General features: G+C 39.4%; 1 protein-coding gene across 2 annotated transcripts in view; it reads right to left on the bottom strand.

Annotated features, from left to right (window-relative positions):
* Positions 1-22434, bottom strand: part of GRIA3 (glutamate ionotropic receptor AMPA type subunit 3) — a 536255-nt gene that overhangs the window by 495520 nt on the left and 18301 nt on the right. For both annotated transcript variants that reach the window (XM_036271251.1, XM_036271250.1), the window contains exon 4: positions 21636-21794. In XM_036271251.1, the coding sequence (XP_036127144.1) occupies positions 21636-21794 (159 nt within the window). The remainder of the gene's footprint in view (positions 1-21635; positions 21795-22434) is intronic.

Genomic DNA, 22434 nt, shown 5'->3' with positions numbered 1-22434 from the left:
AAACACAGTAGAACAATGACACACCAAGGTGAAGGTGGTGGGAATGGTGTGCCCAGGATGCAAACAATAAGAGGGTGCATTGTATGTAGAGAATTTAAAGACAGTAATAAACTATCTAAAAGTCTGTCTTTTAGTATCACCGTGAACAGACAATTCAGTGAAATACCAGTGAAAAAATACCCCTCTCACCTAGGATGGACCTCTTCCTTCACCTGTTCCCCAATGTACACCAATGCAATAGAATCAACACAATTCATTTTTCTATTTATGCATCTGGGTATTTATCAGGAACACCAGTTCCAGTGCTGGCAGTGTTGTCTGGGAGACTATTTTCTCTATCAGGCCTATTTGTCCCCATACTTAGTAGCCCCAGACCACTGGGCGTTTACAGTTGGCAATTTTGCATGCTGTTCCCTCACTGTCAACTGTCACATTTCAGTATGCCTGCTTCTAGGAGCACCCCATTTCTAATATGCTATCTTTGCTAACGTAGGAAGTATTGAATGTTGTCAGCCTCACAATGATATAGAAGATATAGAAGGCTATGAAAATGAAAGATTAAAAGTTCAGTAATCTGTATCCTTTGCATAATAAGGTATAGAGGTGTGGGATGCAGTGTAGAAAGTTTTTCTTCAAAAACAGTTAAAATAAAAATAGCACTTGCATTGCTGAAAGATGTGTGCTTCAATTATCTGGAAAACTAGCTTATATGGAGTCACTCCTTTACAATGCTAGTTAAATGGAAAGAGCATGGTTAATGGAAAGAACACAAGATTAGGAGACAGGGTTAGGTCCTACCCTTACCACTTACTGGGAACAAGGCTTAAGGTCTCTGGGGCTTAGTTTTGTTAACTGTCAAGTGGGAATGGTAATACTTGTCTTGCCTACTTAACTGTGAACTGGATTTTCCACCAGCCTTTATCCATGCATACTCCTGGTAAAGTGCCACCAGTCAGTGCAGGTCACCATCTCTCTCACCTTCCTTCACACTGGACCTTGTACATAAATTTAGGGATGATCTCTTTCTCTTTACTTCCTTACTTGTTTGACCCAATTAATTTTTAAGGCATACTTATGTTGATACATGTATCCCAGTTAATATTTGGGGTATTTCCCCCAAAGATTGAGGGCTTTTCACTCACAAAAGCCTAAGAAGAGAAACTATCTTTAGGTAACCTATGTAAGATGAGCCATGGAGTTTCCAGGCCAAAGTTGACCCTCTTGATAATAGTCAACCAGAGTTGCATTAAGAGAAGCTGATTCTCCATGCTAACTTTTCCCACCTCCCCTCAATCTTCAAACACACCCACATAGCAGAACTTAAGGAATAATGATTTTTATTCACCTTTCTTGCAATTTCATCAATTTTGGTGCTATACCGTCTCAGCTTCATCTTGTTATTTATCTTCATAGGGCAATTACTCCTGTCTCTTAAATGAATTTAGGCTCAACCTGCCATCTTCCAGCTGCTCAAACTCAGGCTGAGCCTCTCTCTTCATTCTCCCTCATGGTGTTCACTCAGTGAGAAGCCAAGAAGGGAGGATATAGTGGCAACTTTAGTGGACTTTTTCTCACCTCACAGTTTAACTTTACACCCTAAACTAGAAAGGTGACATATTCTTCAGCAGTATGAGTGGATAAACCACATCAAGGAGTCACATTTTGGATCCTCCTTTTCTGTCAGTTTCCCTGCAGTATTCCCACAGGTGGGTCTGGCTCTACAGGGAAGTGAAAGTAGCATCCATCTAAGTAGTGTGATTTGGAGGGTAACCCAAATGCCACCAGAACTAGCTCCCTGATTGGCCTGTGCAGTTTCTAGGACACCCCTGTTAAATTATAAATATGCTATTATAGGGACCAAAATATGAGGGCCCTGAACAGCTGAACAATTTGACACTGCTTGAAAGTTATGCTCTTGATTAGTAACTCGATTGACTGATTTACTGGTTTTGATTTTTAGTTCAACATCTACTTAGTAGAGAGTGGAGAAGTACACCCACTGGTGGTATGATTTACAATGTGCCCAGCATTGTACTGAGCATTTGACATTAATTCTCTTATTTAATATTGACAATCACTCTACAAGGGAGGCAGAATTGTGACTGTTATTCCATAGATAAAGAAACTGAAGCACTGAGTGTTTAGATCACTTGCTGCAGGTCACAGAGCTGAAAGGTGCAGAATCAGTATTCTAACCCAGGTCATCACTACCTTTAAAGCCCATACAACTCTGCTTCTAATATTTGGAACCCCCAAATTCCTACTGCACTGAACAAAATCAAACCCCAGCATAGAACGGATTTGCCACCTTACAATGCAGTTGGGGGTTTGGGGAATAGGTCATGAGATATAAATTCCAGAGCACAGGCCTCTCTGCTGTGGAAGCCTATCTTGAGTGAGATATCTTAGTGAAGGCTGGGGCATCTTCTGAACATACTGAAAGCCCTGAGCTTCTGAGTAAGGGAGGGCAAGGAGAGCTGCAGAGCCCCCCCCCCCAAAAAAAAACTCTCCAAGAGAAGCTTGTGATATCATCTGACTTAAACATTTGAAGCTAGAAAGGACATTTGGGGTCACCTAGTTTAATGCCCTTATTTTACAAATGGGAAAAGGTGAGGTGTAGAGAGGGGCAGTTAGTCACATAGCTGGTTGGTAGTGGCAGGATGAGGACAAGGTTTTTCCTTCCATAACATATTGCCTCCCTTATATATGTGGAAGAATTAACTCTGAAAACAACAACAACAACAAAAGCAGATTTTAGGAACTCAGACTGAGCCAACTAACCCTAAATAGCACACTTTTTCTTTCTAGTTTAATTGGAACACAAAATTATAATTCTGAGGCCATGTTTTCAGGACTCGTTCACTGAGGCTGTCAGAGGATCTGGTTGTCCTCACTGATTTTGAGCTCAGAGATTAAAAATGTCCCCAAACAGATAAATGTATTGAACCTTCTCTGATATTACTTATATTTTTTGCTGGCACCAGCTCTGGGCTAAGGGGTTCCATTTGTTTACTTCGTACTGTGTAAAGTAGACCTGCCTTTGACTTGCCTGATATTTGTTCCTTCCAATTTCCAGGAGGAGCCCCTTATTCTAGCATAATAGGGCTTGGTGAACAAGGTCATTTCAACTTTCCATGTATCTTGCTGATTTCAGACTATAGCAACTTCAGACACAAGAATCCTGAATTTGGCTGACCTTCACCTGGTTAACATTTTAGGCATAGCAGCCAGTGATCTCTGCAGCATGATAGAGAGCTTTCTAACTGCTTTCTCTTCCTTCCACCCTGTGCTTTCTGGCTAAGGCAGGGAGGCCCTCTCTGCAGGAGCTTTGCAGAGGACAGGGTGATGGTGAGCTACCTCTAGCAATAGTGTCTTCTTCGGCTGAAGGGAGGAAGGGGAGCACCTCAGGACTGAAGTAGGGGGTGAACCTTGAGGGACTCTGTTCCGGTCACAGTGAAGCTGAGGAAGGCAGCCAAAATTTCTGAGCTAAGAATAGTGAGACCTCATTTGGGTTTATCGTATTAACACATTTCACTCTACATTTCTTTATGGGCTGCCTTGTTGGATGGCATTTTTAGTCACCTTTGGAAACTGCTATTGAAAAATTCTTTTCTTGTTTCTTTTTAAATAACCTTCTGTGGTGTTGTACTTGAAAAGGTTGTCAGATGGAAGTGTTTATGTTCTCTCATCTCAGCTAAAATAGCATAAAGATGAAAGTATCCAACACATATATTTACTGAGTACCTGGAGGGATATAATTCAGCGGATGCAGCGATATCTGCGTTGCCATCAGTGATGCAGCTCTTGCTTGATGTAGGCTGTATGTATGCCAGGATAAAATGAATAGTCTTCTGGCTGTAATCAATTTACTTCATTCAAACAATTGGCAATTGTATTTTCAAGCAACGGACAATTTCATCTGCTTTACCAAGTTTTCAAAAACACACAACTGAGGACTGACAGCAAAGAAAAATATTAACAATAAAAAAAGACATCTGCTTCAGCGGTCATTCTGGGGACAACAGAAATTCCTTGGGAATCTGACCAAGTCTGAGGGCACTCACTCCACCTGACTAAGAACCCCCCCATCACTTTCCTGAATGCTTACTCTCCTTTACCTGGAATGAAGTTCACATTTAAAAATATAGTAGAGCTATGCAATATGTGGTATTTCCTTGCAAAGAGCCCTAACTAATCAGTTCCTATGTACATGGATTCCACAAATAAGTAGATTTCTTCTTTATCACCTTTTATTGACAAAAATCAATAAATAAAGAGCTGCAGCAATCGCCTTAGGACTCTGCTCAGGACATCTGGAGACCTGAGTTTTAGTCCCACTTCTATGACTGTATTCGTGACCTCAAACTCTCTCCTTTTTGAATCTGTTCTTATAACATTAAGATCTTGGGCTAGATGACCTGATCTCTAAGTTCTCTTCTGTCTATAACAGTCTATATTTTCAATACAAGGGGTTTAATTTTAGAAACACTTTTTTTCTAGGCTCAGGGCATTCAGCCCGGTCTCCTACACCTTCTTCATATCCAGTCCTGCTTATGATAATCATATTATACCTAACATTATATACTTAACAATTACACTTTCCTTCATAGTTTTCAAAGCACCTTCACATTCATTCTCTCATTTGATCTTCATAAAATCCCTGCAAGGTACACAGATCAGGCATTATCATTCCCACTTTATAGGTGAAGAAACTGAGACCTAGACAAGTAAAATAACTCATAGGTCACAGGGCTAGATAATTGCAGAGATGGAACAAGATCCCAGGTATTCTGACTCCAAGTCTAGTGCTTTATTCCTTTGACAGATATTATATTAATAATTACAATTAATATTTGTTGAATGCTCACTGTATATCAAGCACTTATCATATATTTTAACATTTGATTTTTATCACAACCTTATGAGGTGGGCACTATTATTTACCTCACTTGTCAGACAGAATAACTGAGGTGAGGGGTTAAGTTCCTCATTTGTAGCTATGCTACAAGAAAGTGATGAATCCAGGATTTGAGCACAGAGAGTCTGAATTCTGAGCATAACCATCATTGCTATATTGCCTGTCTTGAGTTATATAACATGTACCTTAAAGAGGATGGAAGGTTAAGTTCTCACTTTGGTTGCCCTATCTGTCAGAAGAATAATGATCATTCCAGAAAAGTCAAGGCAACTAATCAGTCAACAAGTATTTATTAGTATTTACTGTGTATTCAGACCTGTGTTGGGATGCAGATATTACAAGAGGATGAGGCATAATTATAAATCTCAGTGAATTGGGAATCCACTTAAATTCATAAAATCGGGCAATGGTTATAAAAATCATGGCATATGTATGTCATAAAATGATACTATATGATATAATAATTTATAAACATTTAAAAATCAAAATTTCAAAGAACATTTAAGGGGTCTGGAAAAATGTTTCCTACATAATATAAAATTAAAAAGGCAAGATACAAATCTGTGCATATGGTTAAACCCAATTTTGGGTACTTTTCTACTTCACTTGGATGATTTTTATTATCTATATTTTGAAGATTTTTAAAAAAATAATCAGCATGAATAATTTTACATTTTAACTTCTATAATTACTTAAAAAGTTCTACATTTAAAAAATCTAGTTGGGGTAATATGACTATATGTCTTAAATGCATAAAACAATTCTAGGAAAAAAATATATCAGAAATAGTAATGTAATAAAACTTGTGTTGCTCCTTTAGAACAACATGGTGCTGGTATGGTTGCAAAACATTGTAGAAAGGACCCCGCTTCTAGGAATCTGGCAATTTAGATTCTCATCTTGCTTCTGCCACTAGGGAGCTACATCATATTTGGCAAATCTCTTCTTTCTTGGCTTCACTTTTCTCATCCACAAAATGAGGTAGTTGGACTAGAACTACTTGATCTATCTCCAACAGTGTGATCTATACTAGGACGTCAAGACTTTGTTTTGCTCACTCCTGACTATAAATCACAGCATGGTAAAATGACAGATTAATATTGGGGGCACTAATTGAAAGATACCATTAACTGTGGCCCCTGAAACTCATGCTTTACTGTATTGCTAATTCACTTGCTGTATATTTATTCTTCCTCTCAGCCACCTATTTTAAAAATGACAGGGCTGTCATTATTTTCATATATAACATAATTGTGTAGCAGTGAGAGTTAAAAGAAGGAAGCTTATGTTGCAAATGTATCCCATATAAGTGCCATGAGTTGGAAGACCTATGTTACAATCTCAGTTCATCCATCCAATAGCTGTGAGACCTTGGGCAAGTCACTTAGCCTCTTTGTTCCTGTTTCCTCATCTGAGAGAAAATACTCAGTGATTCCATAAAACAACATAGTAGTGGCCTTGGATAGGAAATAAGAAGAAGAGGTGATGCAGGTAGAGTAAGGGCACTCTGGGATATGAAGGGAAATTTTTCTTCTGGTCATCTCCTAAGTTTGGGCATGATGGAGACAGCATACTAATAAATCAGCTCCAGAATACAAAGGGAGAGAGGGTAGACAAATGACTGCATTGCCTAGTAGTCCTCAGCAGGATCCTTTCCAGTGAGTCTGTGCTTGTGGAATCAGCTAGTTAAACTTTGCTCTGGAGAGAAATGGAGACTGAAATGCTAGAAAATCGCATTAGCAAAATTTCTCTTTTAACTTTTTCCATATCTCTGGCCTTTGCTATTTATGGTCTGACTTAGGCAAGCAACATCAAAATTAGAAAATTCATTCACTCAAACTGATATGCTCTAAACTTCTATTCACATATCACCCTTAATTAAAATAACTTGGAAAAATTGTGGCTGGGAGAGCTCAACTGGCACATTTTCCCACATCCAAGTAAAGATTTCAGGATACACTTTTCTACTCTCCCACTTTCAACCACATTAAAATAGACTTTACATTTGAAGAAAGGTTGTTCTTTCCTTCAAGCCAAGGAAAGTGCCAAAGTTCTTATATTACTACCCATGCTGCTTTATCCCAAATATATTTAGTTCAGATAAAAAGTCAGAAGGGATCATGATCTTCCAGATAATTCCACTCAATGATGGCATGATTAAACTTAGTACACTGACACTGGGGGGCATCAAGTCAATCATTTCTTTCTCCTTTGCTTTGCTCCAAAGTAAATCCCTCATGCCTGAAGCAGCATTGTGAGTATAGTCAGTGATGACCCCATCTAACCCTGCTCCAGCTACAGATTGACAAATGGTACAAATTAGTTTGGAGGGCTTTAGGGATAGTCATAGATAGGAAAATTTTTTTTTTTTTTTATCCTCACCCCAGGACATTTTTCCATTTTTTGTTCAGGTAGAGTGGGAGGGAGAGAGAGGAACAGAGAGAGAGAGAGAGAAACATCGATGTGAAAGGAACACATCGAGTGGCTGCCACCCGCACAACCGACCAGGGCCGGGGACAAACTGCAACCGAGGTACGCGCCCTTAGCGGGAACCCAACCCGGGTCTCTCAGGACAGCAGGCCGACGCTCTAACCGCTGAACCAAACCGACCAGGGCGGAAAAATTTTGTTTATGGTTTGGTTTTGACTAGTTCTACTCCTCTCCTTCACTTACCAATCACCCCAGTACTCTGTTAATAGTAGCTACAATTTACTAAACATTTATTATATACCAGGCATCATAATAAATATTTCACATGGATAATCTCATTTAATATTCACAACAAATTTACAGGGTGGTTACTATTATGTTCGCCTTCATTTCAAAAATTAGAAGACTGAAGCTTAAAAAAGTTAGTAATTTGCCCAAGGTCATATAACTAGTAAGAGAAAGAAACAATATTAAAATGCAGGCAGTCCAATTTGAAGTCTTTCTTTAACCTCTGGTTACTCCCAGACTAAGTAGGAGAAACAGTCTTCTACTGTCAAACAGCAACCCATTTCTCCAGCGTTAGGTGGAAAACCCAAGGGCCAAGAGTAAGTGTATAAAGAGCTGGGAAGCTCCCAGTATCTTTACCCAAGAGAAAGCTCAACTTTTCTCATTGTTTTCTTCTCCTCATGTTCTATAGATCTACAGGCAATAGAAAGAAGAACTGGGGACCGTGAGAGTTGGAACCAAGAAGTCAAAGGACATTCTTAGTAATTCTTGCACAAAGTGGACTGAACTCTTTTTTTTTAAAACTTTGGCATTTGACTTTTTAATTTATTTTTAGAAAGAGAAAGGGAGAGAGGGAGGGAGGGAGGGAGAGCCGGGGGGGGGGGAGAGAGAGAGACAGAGAGATGAGAGAAAAACATCGATCAACTATTTTTTGCACATGCCCTGACTGGGGATTGAACCCACAGCCCAACTATGTGCTGACTGGGAATTGAACACACCACCTTTTGGTGCATGGGACAATGTTCCAATCAACTAAGGCACACTGGCCAGAGCTATACTCAACTCTTGAAAGAGACTGTGATAGTCAAAGGTAGGCTAGACTCAAAGATGTGCCAGAAGTGGGTCTCTGTTGAGCTGTCATCATCTGGATGGGAAGACACTAAAATAAATATCACATGCTAAATGTCACCAGGAAGTGGGAGGGACCAGGGGAAGATATATGCAATGTGTACGTGCCAGGAAAATGCCTGCTTTAGAGAAGAATAGGTAGCATGGAGTGCCTCTCTTCCCAGTTCCTTGGGGTCTTGACTATGGGGCTCATAGAAAAATCTCACTCACTAATGTCCCTGTAGTACCCAAGGATATTAAGGAGCATCCACAGGAAGGCCCTGAGCAGTTCTTTGCTGCTTTTCCTTGTGTTCCTCAGTGGCAGCCCCATTTGTAAGAAAAGCTCTAGGGCCTTGGTTGCAGAGCCAAGTGGTTAACCTGAGTTTTTTTCTAAATGAACCATAAGACATGTGGGTACCTCCCAGGCTTTTTGGGAGTCAAGAAAACTACTTGTGTACTGTTTAGATAATGAATTGTCACAAGAGAACAGAAACAATGACTCATATTGTGATTAGAAGTACATGGAATTAGAGATGAAGACAGTTATTTGGTAAAGACTTTAGGTCTTCTCTTGAACCTGTAGTTGTTAGATTATGCTGAAAAATGCATCTCTGGGTTCTTTGACCATATAGTTTCTGAGTAGCTTTTGCTCACAAGATACAAACTGGGTAAGCAAAATTGTTTGGAAGAGTGAGAGAGATAGGAGATCATGGTGGTAACATAGTGATTTGAAGGGGTGTTGTGATGGCTTTCTTGGCAGAAAAAATAATCTTGAGTTTGGGGAAGAGTTTAGGACTATAGAAAGGCTCAGAGAGTAGCTGTTCAGGAAGGAAATCTAGTCACTAAAATGACAAGAGATTTTACTTTTCAACTGAAACTAAGTTTCTGTTTTTAGAACAAAAAACTCAAAGGATTTTAAGCTAATGATTATGTTGATAATAAAATATTCAATATGTGTAAGGCACCATTCTAAATATTTTATGTGGATTTGTGAATTATCTCATTTAAAACTTTCAACAACTCTATGAAGTAAGGACTATTATTATCCCCACTTTATAACTGGGAAATTTGAGTCATAATGAAGTTAAATAACTTGCTCTAAGGTTTCACACTTAGTAAGTAGAAGGAGAAGCTACAACTGGCTAGAGTTACTTTACACTGGTCTCAAGAATTCAATATTTTTATTAGTCTTATAAAGGAAGAAAATAGATAAATATGAAGAGAAATTTCTAGCTGTAGTAAAAAGTTGAGAGGCTTCATTTTCTATCAGATTCCCCTAGGAAGAAATGAAGTGAAACTCTTACTAGAAGAAGAGTTAGTAGGAATTGGGCAAGAATTAATGATAACATGTCAAAAATGTCAGCCTCCTCAGAGATCATCCAGGAGAACTTCCTCATTTAACCAATGATAAAAACTAGAACCAGAGAATACAGTGACCTGTCCAAGGAAATCTAGTCAGTGGTGGCAGAGTTGAGACTAGAGCCCAGATCTCCTCATTCCTGTTCCATTGCTCATTCCACTAGACCTGTAATCCCACTTTTACTGCTTCCCAAGGCCATAAGAAACATGGTATCTAAAATGTTGTATGTTTAATTTACTTTATAAGACTTTAACATAATTTGTGTCATATATATGTGGGTTATTTAGTCTGAATCTATAACCTTGTATGGTCATTTACACTTATTGGGAAATATATAGTATAGGAGTGGTTATCTAGCAATTAAAAATCTAATCAAGAAATTGTTCTACTAGCACTTCAGGTATCTTTATCCCTAATAAACACCAAGGGCTTTGTTAATTAGCATTTAATTTTTCATTGGTAAAATCAGTAGTGTTCAATATATGTGGATTAGCTAGAAATATGGTAGAGGTGTTTTCAAATTGGCAGAAAGAAAATATAAAGATCTAGCAATATCTGTAGTGTTATCCATTACAAATGGTATCTTAGGTTTAATATGTAAATAACTCTATGGGCAGCCACTAATGAGGGTTCTTGGTTAGCTGTGTCCTGCCACTAGAATATTGTTTTGTTTGCCTGAAGTGTAGCTTCATGCAAGGTGCTGTAGGAACACTTAAAAGGATAAGGATCTGGATTTGATTGAGCCTACATAATAAACTGTCCAAGTATTTTTATGTCTCCTTGACATTATTTTAATGATAAACATAATTTTGTTTGAGGCTTACTTTAATACCGGGTAGTGAGGTTATGGGGAAAAAGCCTATTGCCCTCACTCTAACTATGGCAGGCTACTAATATCCAACAAAACATACCTAACTACTGTGAATGACCAAATTGGCTTAGGTCAGTTTATAGCTTTAGATAATTTTATTTTGGATTCCAGTTTAAAGTTGGTGAGCCTCTTTCTTGGGGGGTATGGGAAGCTGCTACCCTGGGTGAATGTTGGCAAAGTCTTACTTGACCCAGAAGCCTCCCAGTTGTGTGCCTGGGATTTGCATGTATCAGAATCTAAGCAGATTCCCCTATAGCATACCTTTGAATCGTCACTTCTGACCTGCTGAGCACTCGTTAATGACCCTGTGTCAATGTTCTGACCTTGCTTCAGGCCTCATCATTGTCTAGTGAAAGGTTAGTTAGAGTAGAGCTGACACTGAACCATGAATGGCCACTGAATCTACAGTGTATGTATTTAGGACTATAAATATGTACACAAAGGAGAGAAGGTTATGTGATACTGAGATACCTTGATAATACACTAAGAAGAGAAAGTCAAAATAGGACTTTGACTAAAAAGATCTTTTCTATTGTTTCCACTAATAATAACTACCAGTTAATTGAGCTTCCTTTGATCAGTAACTTAGCTGCAAGAAGGAGGTGGGTAGTGTAGTTTAGAGGTCAGAAACTTGCACCTACCACCTTTTACCACCTCAAGACCTGTTGTAAATGGTTCATTGTACCACAGTGGTTTAAAAAAAATTGAATTTGAATGTCTTTGGGTAAGGGCATGGACTCTGCAGATTGCCACAGGCCCTACCACTCCATACCTGGACCAATTTCCATATTTATGTGATTCACCTGGCTCCTGTAATCATTTGCTATTTCAACCCCAGTTGAAATTGAGTCCAAGCTATATAAATAAGAAGATATCAGGTAAAATCCTGGCTTCACTAATTAGCCAACTTTGTGACCTTGACCTTAAACTATATATATATATATATATATTTGAGCCACTTGTTTCTTTTTTTTATAAAATGTGGAAGAGAGTGCCTCCTTTCTGGCGATGTGATGATTCCATGAGATAGGGTATGTAAAATGCTTAGTGCATTGTCTTCCACATGGTATGGGCTCAATAAATGATATTGTTATTATTTCACCACTGGTTTTAAATTTGTTGATAGCAAGGATGGCACAATGACTTATAAAAATTGATTGCATTACTGAATGCGTTATAAACTGATTTCAATACATATATTTTTAACAAATGGATTGGCATTTGCCATGTCATCTACTTTATAACATGGCCAAGGACCAATCATTAGCTAACAAGCAAAGAAGAGAAGAAGCTTTGTCAAAATGACAACAATTAATTATCATCTCAAAAGGCATTTTTGCTTTACCTCAGAGACTATGACTTGAGACCAGTCTTTTATTTTTTCAAGTCTTAGATTTCCAACCTGAGAGCCAAACTCATTAATGCTTGCATAGGCCAACAGCATCTCACTTACTTGCAGGAGTAACATATGTGAAAGTGCCTGGGTTCTCAACAAATAATTAGTCTGAACCAATATATCCTTATTTGAAGTACCATGGCTTATTAAACTAGTGATTCCCACACTGAATGTGCATTAAAATTACCCATAGAGCTTGTTAAAAAGACCCATCCTCATATTTTCTGATATAATACATATGGAGTGCGACCTAAGAAATCATTATTTGATAAGCATCTTTGGTGATTCTGATGTAAGTGATCAAATTCAAGAAAAACTGTTTTAAATTAACTAACCAATTAGCTTTGAATATAGCAATGAGATATAAGAATATCTGAGAATCTGTTACAGGTTATAACTGACTGGCTGTCAACATTCTTTTTACCTTAAATTTACAAAGGTGTTCATCCATACCAAGACCTATACCTACATCTACTCAGTTACTCCTCTGTTGGCTGAGCCCTGATCCATTTCTGTCTCATCTATTGCTGGAAGCTCAGTCCCTTTTTGGACAGCTATAAGGATGAGGGCCTTGGTTGCAATGAGTAATTGGCAAGGTAGATCAGCCAATCATGTATAATTGAAAAAGGACTACTTTTTTATTGCAACATTTTTCTCAAGGTTGAAAAAATCCTCACCACCTCTATTACCAACTGATTTTACTTCTGAAAATATTCCAGAGTAATTATGGGATATCCAAAGGCTGAGATTCAATCATAGCAAATAACTATGCATGTTAGAGGCAATAGACCCACTACCATCTGAAGAGTGTGACTTTAAGGGTCAAACCGAACTAAAATCTTAGTCAATAAACAACTAGAATTTATCCATGAAGATCAAAGGTTGCAAAATAGGTGAAGTGTATTTGAAAGACTCTTCCTTGCCTTTAATAGTCTCCTAATGCCCCCTGAATGCCCATTGTCCATTAGGTGCCCCACTTCCTTGGATGAATGCCTTATTCTAGGTCACTCACCTGTCTTGGAAAGCCTCCTCTGAGGATCATGCAAGGTAATAGGTGGCAAGATAATGTAAGAATTCTGCTGGAAATATTAATGGCTAGTAAGGATTTAACTCATTTCCTTCCAGTTGGCATGCTTACATTTTACATAGGCCTTCAGTGCAGTAACACAAATAAAACAATTTGTGAAATTTCAGACTAATGGCAGGCTTATGGAGGAAATATTTTGGGTAATAAGTTGCCATTTGGCAGTCCTCAAATGACACTGGGTAAGGTTTTTTTTTTTTTAATTTATTTTTTTAAATTTTCATATAGAGTGGGAGAGAGAGAGAGGGAGAGGAAGGGAGAGAGAGAGAAACATTGACGTGAGAAGGACACATTGCTGGTTGCCTCCTGCACCACCCCAACCAGAGCCGGGGACAAACCACAACCAAGGTACCTGCCCTTGTCCAGAATCGAACCCGTGACTCATTGATCCGCGGGCTGACGCTCTACCACTGAGCCAAACCAACCAGGGCTGGTTAAGCTCTTAATGACTTCCCTGGAGCAGTCCTCAGCTCAGATATGTTGGAAAGTGATATTACTTCCCTTCTCTTCTTTCTACCTCACAATAAGTATCTGGCACTAGCCTTAAAAATGGAGTCAATTTCTTGGGTCTTAGGGAGCCAGACAGAGTTTGGTTGTGTTTTACTTCTTGTTTCTAACCCTGTTTAAGGAAAGCCAGACAGCTGAGGAACAGATGCTACATGCCTCTTTCCAGCATGCCTTGACCCAGAGAAGCAAAGTAAAAAGGCAGTTGAAACTGCGTGTCAACCTTAGCTCTCTTGGGCAGGTTGTTTCTAAAAGGGACACTTTGGAGAGTGGCGAGAAGCCAAGATACTATCATACCCTCTCAGCCTGTCTTCCAGTTCTCATTTCAAATTCCTACAAAAAGCAACTCTAAGTAGATGCTCTCATCAGATACCTAATTATGCCACCTACAGACATGGCTGAAATGGACACAGCGTTGTTGGGAATAGGTTAAAGACATCCTTGCATCAGAATGAACCAAATATGTCTCTTACAGAATCTTCTATGAAAGGCCAGAAAGTACAAAAGTGGGTAAGAGCTTATTAAGGAGAGCTATTTTCTTTGGCAACCACAGTCTCTCTGCTTTGGACTCTACTTACTCAAAGTGTGGTTTGAGTACCAACAGCGTTGGTATCATCTGGGAACTTGGTAGAAATACAAATCACTGGACCCCATCACAGATCTATTAAATCAGAAATTTTATATTAAAAAGATCCCAAATGATTGCTGTGCACATGAAAGGTTGAGAAGTGCTGCTATAGACTGACTTGTGCTCCATAGGGTTAAGGGGTCATTACTAGCTGTGCTTCCTCTACTCATCCTTATCCTTGCTTCTGTGCCTCCTCCAAACAGGGACAAATGATTGTCCTTTTAAAGATAATTGCTAAAGATGCCAGTGGCAGTTAGGAACTGAGAAGTTACTTCTCTGACCAGTGCTCAAATGGAAATCCAGCAGAGAGTATTCTGGTTGTTTCCAGAATACTCCAGAGCTACCTTTAAGCATCTGTGAGAGGGGTGCTGTTTTGTAATCATTGCATTCCACATACTGTCACAGGGAAAGGAAACTATTTGAGATCCAGTTTACCTACGACATCTCTCCCCTTCTCTGACCTAATTTCCATGCCAGTTCCTCTCCTGTGAATGCCCACATAGGCACCTTCAGACTCTCCAAAAACCTGTTGTTATTTTTGTAATACAGTTAAAAGTTTCCACTCTTTAAAATAACTTTATTGAGGTATGATTGGCCTACAAAAAGCTGTACAAATTAACCTCCTTAAGAAAATGAATCCCTGCCCTGGCAGGTTTTTCTCAGCGGTTAGAGCATTGACCCACAGACCAGAGAGTCCTGGGTTCGGTTCCCGCTAAGGGCATGTACCTCAGTTGCAGTTTTTCCAGGCCCTGGTTGGCATTGTGTGGGAGGCAACCACTCAATGTGTCTCTCACACATAGATGTTTCTCTCTCTCTCTCTCTCTCTTTCCCTCCTCTCTTCCTCCGGCTCTATCTGAAGATAAATGCAAAAGTATTCTCTGGTGAAGATGATAAAAGAAAAAAAGAAAGAAAATGAATCCTTGTAAACTTTGACTGCTTTCCAAATTACCGCAAAAGATTTTAAATTTAACATGATAAAGATGCACCTGTCCTATGCCTTGGGTGTACTTACACCAAACCTATCATGTGCAGGGAGCTTTTTACTTTGGCCTGTAGAAGTCTTTCATGATCAGTCACCTGATCTTGGGTTTGAGTAGAGTGAACATCCACTGTGTGCATCATGTTCAGAAACACCCACATTTGAGTATCTTTTCTTGAAATTGAGGCAATAGGATTTCCAGAGCAAATATTCCCCTGTTAGATATATTAAACCTCTTATCACATACTTTCAACTAGATTTCTATGTTAGCTTAAAAAAAAAAAAAAAAGCTATCACCTTCAAAGTAGAATGCAGGTCCTGAAGAGGATGGACCAAGAACAGAGATATTCTGATGGAGAAGGAGCATTAGATCTAGAAAAGTCCAGGGTAGGAATTAATCCAAAAATAAATTTATTGTGGATGGGATGTGAGAATCAGAGGACAGTCAGTTAGAGACCAGCAAAAGGGCTTAAGCTGGGCAGACAGAGAAGGAGGGGAAAATAATGGTGAGAGAAGAAGAGGTAGAAGTGTGAGGGGGACACATTCTGTTCATATAAACCTTTTGCCAAGTACTGACCCCTTTTGGGGACTGCTGCCCTAACTCAAGGCTCATCCCACATATAAGCTGAGACTATTTGTAGCTCTTAGCCTGGATCCCAGCCATTTCCAGAAGAGGAAGAGAGTTTCTTTTGTGTCTGCACAACACCCACTCCTGCTGAAGAATACCCATCACCTCCACCTAGAGTTTTAATTGCACCCTTCTGTGGACATTTCATCAAATTAGACCCAAAGTCTCAAAGCCAAAGGAAGCAAGGTTGAAGATTAATTTTTTAAATGAACAAGTAAAGAATACAGATAATTTTCTTGACCTTCAGAAAAGATATAAAGTTGATGAAATTTTCTTCAAATATATCCGCAGTATCAATCTAAGAAGTTTAAAGTTAAATCATCTGAATAAACATGTTATTCCCCTCCCTCAAAGTTATGAATTATATCTTCTAAAATTCTCTCTCTCTCTCTCTCTCTTTCTCTCTCTTTATGTGTGTGTGTGTGTTTAAATCCTTACCCAAATATTTATCTTCAGGTATAGAGAGAAAGGAAGAGAGAGAGAAACATCGACGTGAGAGGGATGCATTGACTGGTTGCCTCCTGCATGACCCCAATCAGGTCTGGGGAAGAACTGTAACCAAGGTATGTGCCCTTGGCTGGAATCAAACCCAGGACGCATTGGTCCGCAGGCTGATGCTCTACCTCTGAGCCAAACTGGTCAGGGGTCTGGCCCTCTATTAAAGTTCATTATTCTTTTTCATCCTTTAACCAATTGTATAAAAATGACAAGTCTCTTATCCACAAAGTAAAACTAATAATAATGCCTAGGCAGCTTCATTTACTTTTTAATCTGTTAAATCGAAAGCAGCCATTCACCTCTGACTTATCCATAATAATGAAATTTAAAAATATATCAAGAGCCAAAAACATATGATGAAAATCTCAACCAGCCCCCATTATTCTCATTCAATCTTGGGGGGAAAATGTATCATTAAGGAAATAATCTCTGATAAAGGAAGAAGTGGAGGATGTGGAAAACTAGTGTCATTTTAAGAAAAAAAAAATCGAAATTGCTGAGATGAAAAAAGAAAAGAAACATGGCTCATTTTGCAGCAAGCATAGAGAAAAAAAAAATAGTTATCTTTGTTCCTTCCCCTCAAACCCTTCCAGTCTCCCCCATCCTCCTTAGAAGATCAACAGGAAGCTGCCTTGTAGGGGAGGTAATATACTTTGCTGGAATCTCACCTTTACAACCTGCTGATTGTCATCTATTTTTATGGCCCAAATGAACAGAATCACCTTCCTCCTTCCTCTCCACATAAAAAATAGATTTTAAAAAAACATAATAAACCTTGTGAGAAGGTGACTTAAATTTTTGACTGGCAACACTGAGGAGACCTCTTAGTGCTTCAGTGGGCTAAGCCAGCTGGCCAGAGGGGCTGAATAGTGAGCTAAACCAGAGGGCTTATTGAAGCCTGGCCAACAGACAGGAGAGCGAGAGAGAGAAGCAAGGGTGCAAAGATGAGGGAGCAGGGTGGGTTGGGGTGAAGTGGGGTGGGAGGTAGAGCTGGAGCAGTCAACTTGGTTAGTATGTGAAGATTTATTTGAGGGCAGGAGCCATGGTACTGCTCATCTTCACCCTGGTTTCAAAGATTACATGAAAAGGACAGACATGAAAACAAAACAAAACCCACCAAAGAGCAGAGAATAGGATCAAGGGAGACATTTCCTTCCCAAATTGTCCTAAACAGTTAAATGGATACTGGCAATTAGAATAATTAGATTATTAGATTGTGACTCTGCGGGCAAGAGACAGAAACCGGTCTTGGCTAAGTACACTTGGTAGCAAAATGTGCTCAGTAATAAAAAGAGTGTGCTCTTAGTTAGCAGGTGCATTTCAAAAGGCTCAGAAAAAGAAAAAGAAAAAAAAAAAAGGAGCTGATGAGTTAGATTTAGCCAGAAAAAAAGATTTTGCCTGGTGCTCCATTAGAGCTTGCACTCCCAAATCTCACTCTCAATCCCACCATCATTTGCGCCTCCATCAACAGATTTTTATTTAAGCCAGTGAGTTTAGAGCACAATTTGTGCTGAATAACCTTTAAGGTTCCATTTGCCTTTTCCTTGCTTCTTGCAAACAGTGCGTAATCCACGAGCACATTTGTTGCCTGTGAAGGTGTACAACAGCAATTTTTGCAGTGACAGTGCAGAGAGGGAATATGAGATCTGTGTGCTAATGAGCTGACACTGCAGAGGCTGGGGCGATGTAGTGTGGAGTGCACTACAAGTGCACAGCAGCAAGACACAGGACAGGACTTCAAGGGAATTGGAGGCATTTCCTGAGGAACCAGGGCAGCCAAGCCACACTAATGGGACCCGGCAGTCCCTTGGTGTTTTCACATCTTCCAAAGCCCTAGGATGATCAAATCTGTTTTTTAATGAACAAACATGTAACTTAAAATGTTTGTACACTTCTTTTCATATATACTCATTTTGTGTATATATTTGAGTACCTCTCAAATATATACACTCAAATATTTGAGTGTCTCTGTGTGTATAAGTGTATGCATCCTGAGATCATAATATTCACATCATCCTTCTTTCTGGGGTTTTCTGGCCAAATTGAAAAGTATGGCAGCAAACTTAATCAATCCCTATGAAATGGGAACATGGGCTCCAAATCAGATGATAAACTTTGATAAACTTAAATTCACCTCTGAGCTGAGATCCCATATAAACCACTTTTCAAAGCCAGAGAGGCTTTTATTGGTTTCCTAAAACAAAGAATGAAGTTGGAGTCTGTCTTAAGCAAATCTCTCTCTTGGTCATTGTGCAAAAAAAAAAAAAAAAACGGTTAATGGTGAAGAAGAATCTTTAAATAACTGATGTCTGGGATTCCTTGCAAGAAAACCTTCAGAATACATTGGAGGAGGCGATGCAGAGGGAGAGCAGGGATACACAGAAAGCATTACCTTTTGTTTATCTTGGGGGTATTTATTTACCTGCATAACTATGATCTCAAAAGTGTGCGTCTGCCTCAGGATTGAGGGTGTAGGAAAGAAAGAAATCAATTTTAGTGCTAGGGGAAAGTGCAAATAGGAATTCTGAATGGGAACAGGGGAAAGTTTCTTTAATTTTTGCTATACTAGTCCACATTGAATCAGATAGGAGAGGTGGGTGACCAGATTTGGACTTAACTGGAATTTTCTTAAATTCTCTCTAGATCTCCAGGGAGGGGTAGGCTGAAGGATCTAGGAGTCTTTTTCTCTGTGAAATAGTGCAATCAATTGGAAGAATGGAACCTGGGATCACCCTCCAAGCTCCAGTATTGGACTAGTATCATATTCTGACACCTGATATATGTGATCTTCACTTCTGTATGAAAAAGAACAATCAAGGCCAGGGGGAGATATGAGATACACTTTCAAGGCTTTTCTAGTCCTGTGAAATGATTGTTTTCTACATTCAGAGACTATCAGACTGTGGTTGGACTAGTCATCTTTCTCATACTGAGCTCCTAGGCAGCAGCTGCCAGGAGACAGCTTTGAGATCTGGCCCCCATTCAATGATTGTGACATTCAGAGAGGACTGTTTCAGAGACCAAAGAAGGTGACAGCTTTCCTCCTTTGTCTTCTGAGCTGTAAAGCCTAATAGTGCAACAGGCAGCTTGGTACACATCACTGGTTTCTGGATGTTTCTCCTGTGTGTGATGGTGTGTGCATATGTATATATTTGGTATAACTAAGGACAAGGTCACCTTTTTGTTTTGTCTTTGTTTTTGCCCAGTAAGCCGCACCCCTTATCTCACACTTTCAAGCCTGAAACCATAACCAAGCCTTGTAAACTTGTTAGCAAGAGTGCTGTGGATTTAGGCTGTGTGTGTGTGTGTGTGTGTGTGTGTGTGTGTGTGTGTGTGTTGGGGTGGTGGTGACCAATTTATTTTCCTTGCCCTGAGAGGTAAAGGCATTAAGGCAACTGAACATCAAATGGATGACTTATTGCCTGTTCTCAAACCTGAGCTTTTCACAGGGCAATGATCATTTCCTAATTGCTCCTTGAGTGGGATTCCAATGGCCCTGAGCTGGCTGTTGTCAATCTGATTTGAGCATAAAAAACAGATCTAAAAACCTTGGAAATCAATCACTTCTGAGATGTCATTTGGCACTCTTATTCCAGTCTTCGTCAGAGGAAAGACACTAAAGTGAATTGAAATATTATTTATTATTAATAATAATAAATCCTGGTTTTACATATTTGGTTTTAAATCTATTTTAATTGATACCTAGAAAGCTGTATTTAAGCTTCAGCCTCTTGACACAATCACAGTGCAGCAGGATTAAGAGTCGGCTGTGTGTTGTAAGTGCTGTAGAGACAGGCTGGGCTCACCGAAATAAGATGCAAAGTATAGACAGACATTTCACAATTTTCACACTTAGCTGGAATTAATAAATTCCTAGTTTTGTCCACATCTGACAGCCAAAGAATGTCAAATACAGAGTATCACAGAACATGTTCATATAAGGATCTGTACTTTCAGCTAAATGTTCCTAAAACTAATACTGTCACATTTATTGCACAGTACTTCACCCCCATCCTTTTGACCTAAGTCTTAAATATCCAAAAGCCCTGTGCCCTTTGAGACTCTTTCAACAGTTTTGGAAGTCACATATCCTTTGAGACAGAATAATTTGAATTTAGTCATATATAAAGTTTCACACAATAGAACATAAATATAAGTTCTCCCTTGAATGAAAGTCAGAAAACAAAAAATTCCAAACTACACAAGCCATAAAAGCAAAACATATTTATGCCATCATCAGCCTCATTGTTGTGAAAACTTTTATAAGTCTCTCATAAAACATCCCATTCAAGAAAAACTTGTATCCAACAGGCTGTCATTTGGGTTCCTTTGGTTTTACTCCTCAAAATGTCCCCTTTCCAGAGGAACAATCACCATGGCACAAATATGTATTTCAGAAATGATTTTGGAGCTAATGAAATTCCTCCTTTTTGATATTGTTTGCCTGCTACAAGCCTCACCCCCTCCACCTTTTGCTCTAAGTTAAGAACTATGCTGTCCTTAACAATGAGGGGATTGAACAACACTAGGAGAGACAAAACAGAAGTAGCTTTCCAAATCATCACCTGAGCACTATTCTCTACCTTCCCTTCAGTTTGCCAGGCATTCATCACTTGTAATTAATTTATAGTCTTATCAGTTCCTATCAGAGCTCTCTCAGTAAGAAAGGTGATATTCTAGGACAGAAGAAGGCCAGGGAACCAAGCATGATCTGTACTTCAAGGTCACTTGTTTGCACAATTTCTCATATTTGGCTTATATCTATTAGGTAATTGTCAAATTCAGCTAATTTCTATAGTCAGGCACTACGTTTAACAGTCAAGGAATGTACATCCTGAATCAACTCAATCAAGAGGCTTCTTTATCAATCCCATCTGAAGAAATTTCCCTGAACAATCATGCAATTTTTCTTCCCTTTTGTTTCAGCCAAAAATTAAAATAAAATAAAAAAGGTGTGAGGGAGGAATTGCTGGTTTAGCAGGGAGGAAAATGAAACTTTTGCATCAAACATTAACAACAGAGTTTCATGCACTGCTTTAAGTCCCTCCCTCAGCAGGATCCTCTAGAGTTGGTTTATGCCGCATGAAACCTGGATTGACTAGAGTCCCTAAAATGTCTACTGAGGTGATCACCGCTCGCTAGCACATATACAGACCCCAATTCCCACAAGCAAAATGCAAGTGAGGTCCCAAAGTTCCCAAAGGGAGGAAAGGCAGATCTACTTACAAGCATTAGTCACAGAAAAACTATTGGAGGAATCCAAGTGATCTACGTGGTAATTCAAATGGAAGGGCTTCTCGGTGGTGTTCTGGTTGGTGTTGTATAACTGCACGGCAAAGCGGAAAGCACTGTGCTCCTGCACCGTGTTTCTCATGAAAAGTCCACCTACAAGTAAAGGGAACCGAGATTTGTCTTGTGTCACCCCCAGAACCGGTTCGAAATTAGAGAACACTGCAGATACAAAATCCCTCTCAATGATACAGGGTGCGATGATGACTAGTTTTCAACCTGTGTGTCTTTCAAGATTTGTAAACTCAAATTTTGGCCAACAGAAACCCGATTTTCCTCTAGAATTAAGAGGAAGAGGAGAGGCTGGAGAGAAGGGGAAAAGAGGGAACAGGAGCTGTTTTGGGGTAGGACGATAGAAGGAAGAGTGGCACTTGGCTGTTTCTCAGGCAGTAGCTTCCTCTCCATTGCCCCCCAGCCCCCACTCCCCAACGCTCATTTCTCCATAAGCTTGTTCCTGTTTTTCTGGCGCAAATGGAAAGGTTGTGAAGAAAAACAATTTCCTTCTCCCTGGTACCCCATCCTGTTCCTTATAGCCACACCCCTCCACCATTACAATACAGGGGTTTGGTTCAGTAATGACAACAATTTTAACTTCTCGACTTGTAAATACAGACAGAAAATGAGAGAACTCCCTCTCAGTGTCCGGGAATCCGGCTCCCGACAGACACAGGGGCAATTCATGAATTCGTGGTCTTCGTGACTTTGCTGCTTCCTCACTCAGTTCCTTGTCTCATCC

This window comes from Molossus molossus, unplaced genomic scaffold, assembly GCF_014108415.1.
Source record: "Molossus molossus isolate mMolMol1 unplaced genomic scaffold, mMolMol1.p scaffold_m16_p_2, whole genome shotgun sequence".
In the NCBI taxonomy this organism is placed as follows: domain Eukaryota; kingdom Metazoa; phylum Chordata; class Mammalia; order Chiroptera; family Molossidae; genus Molossus; species Molossus molossus.
This window is presented reverse-complemented; position numbering and strand designations above follow the sequence as displayed.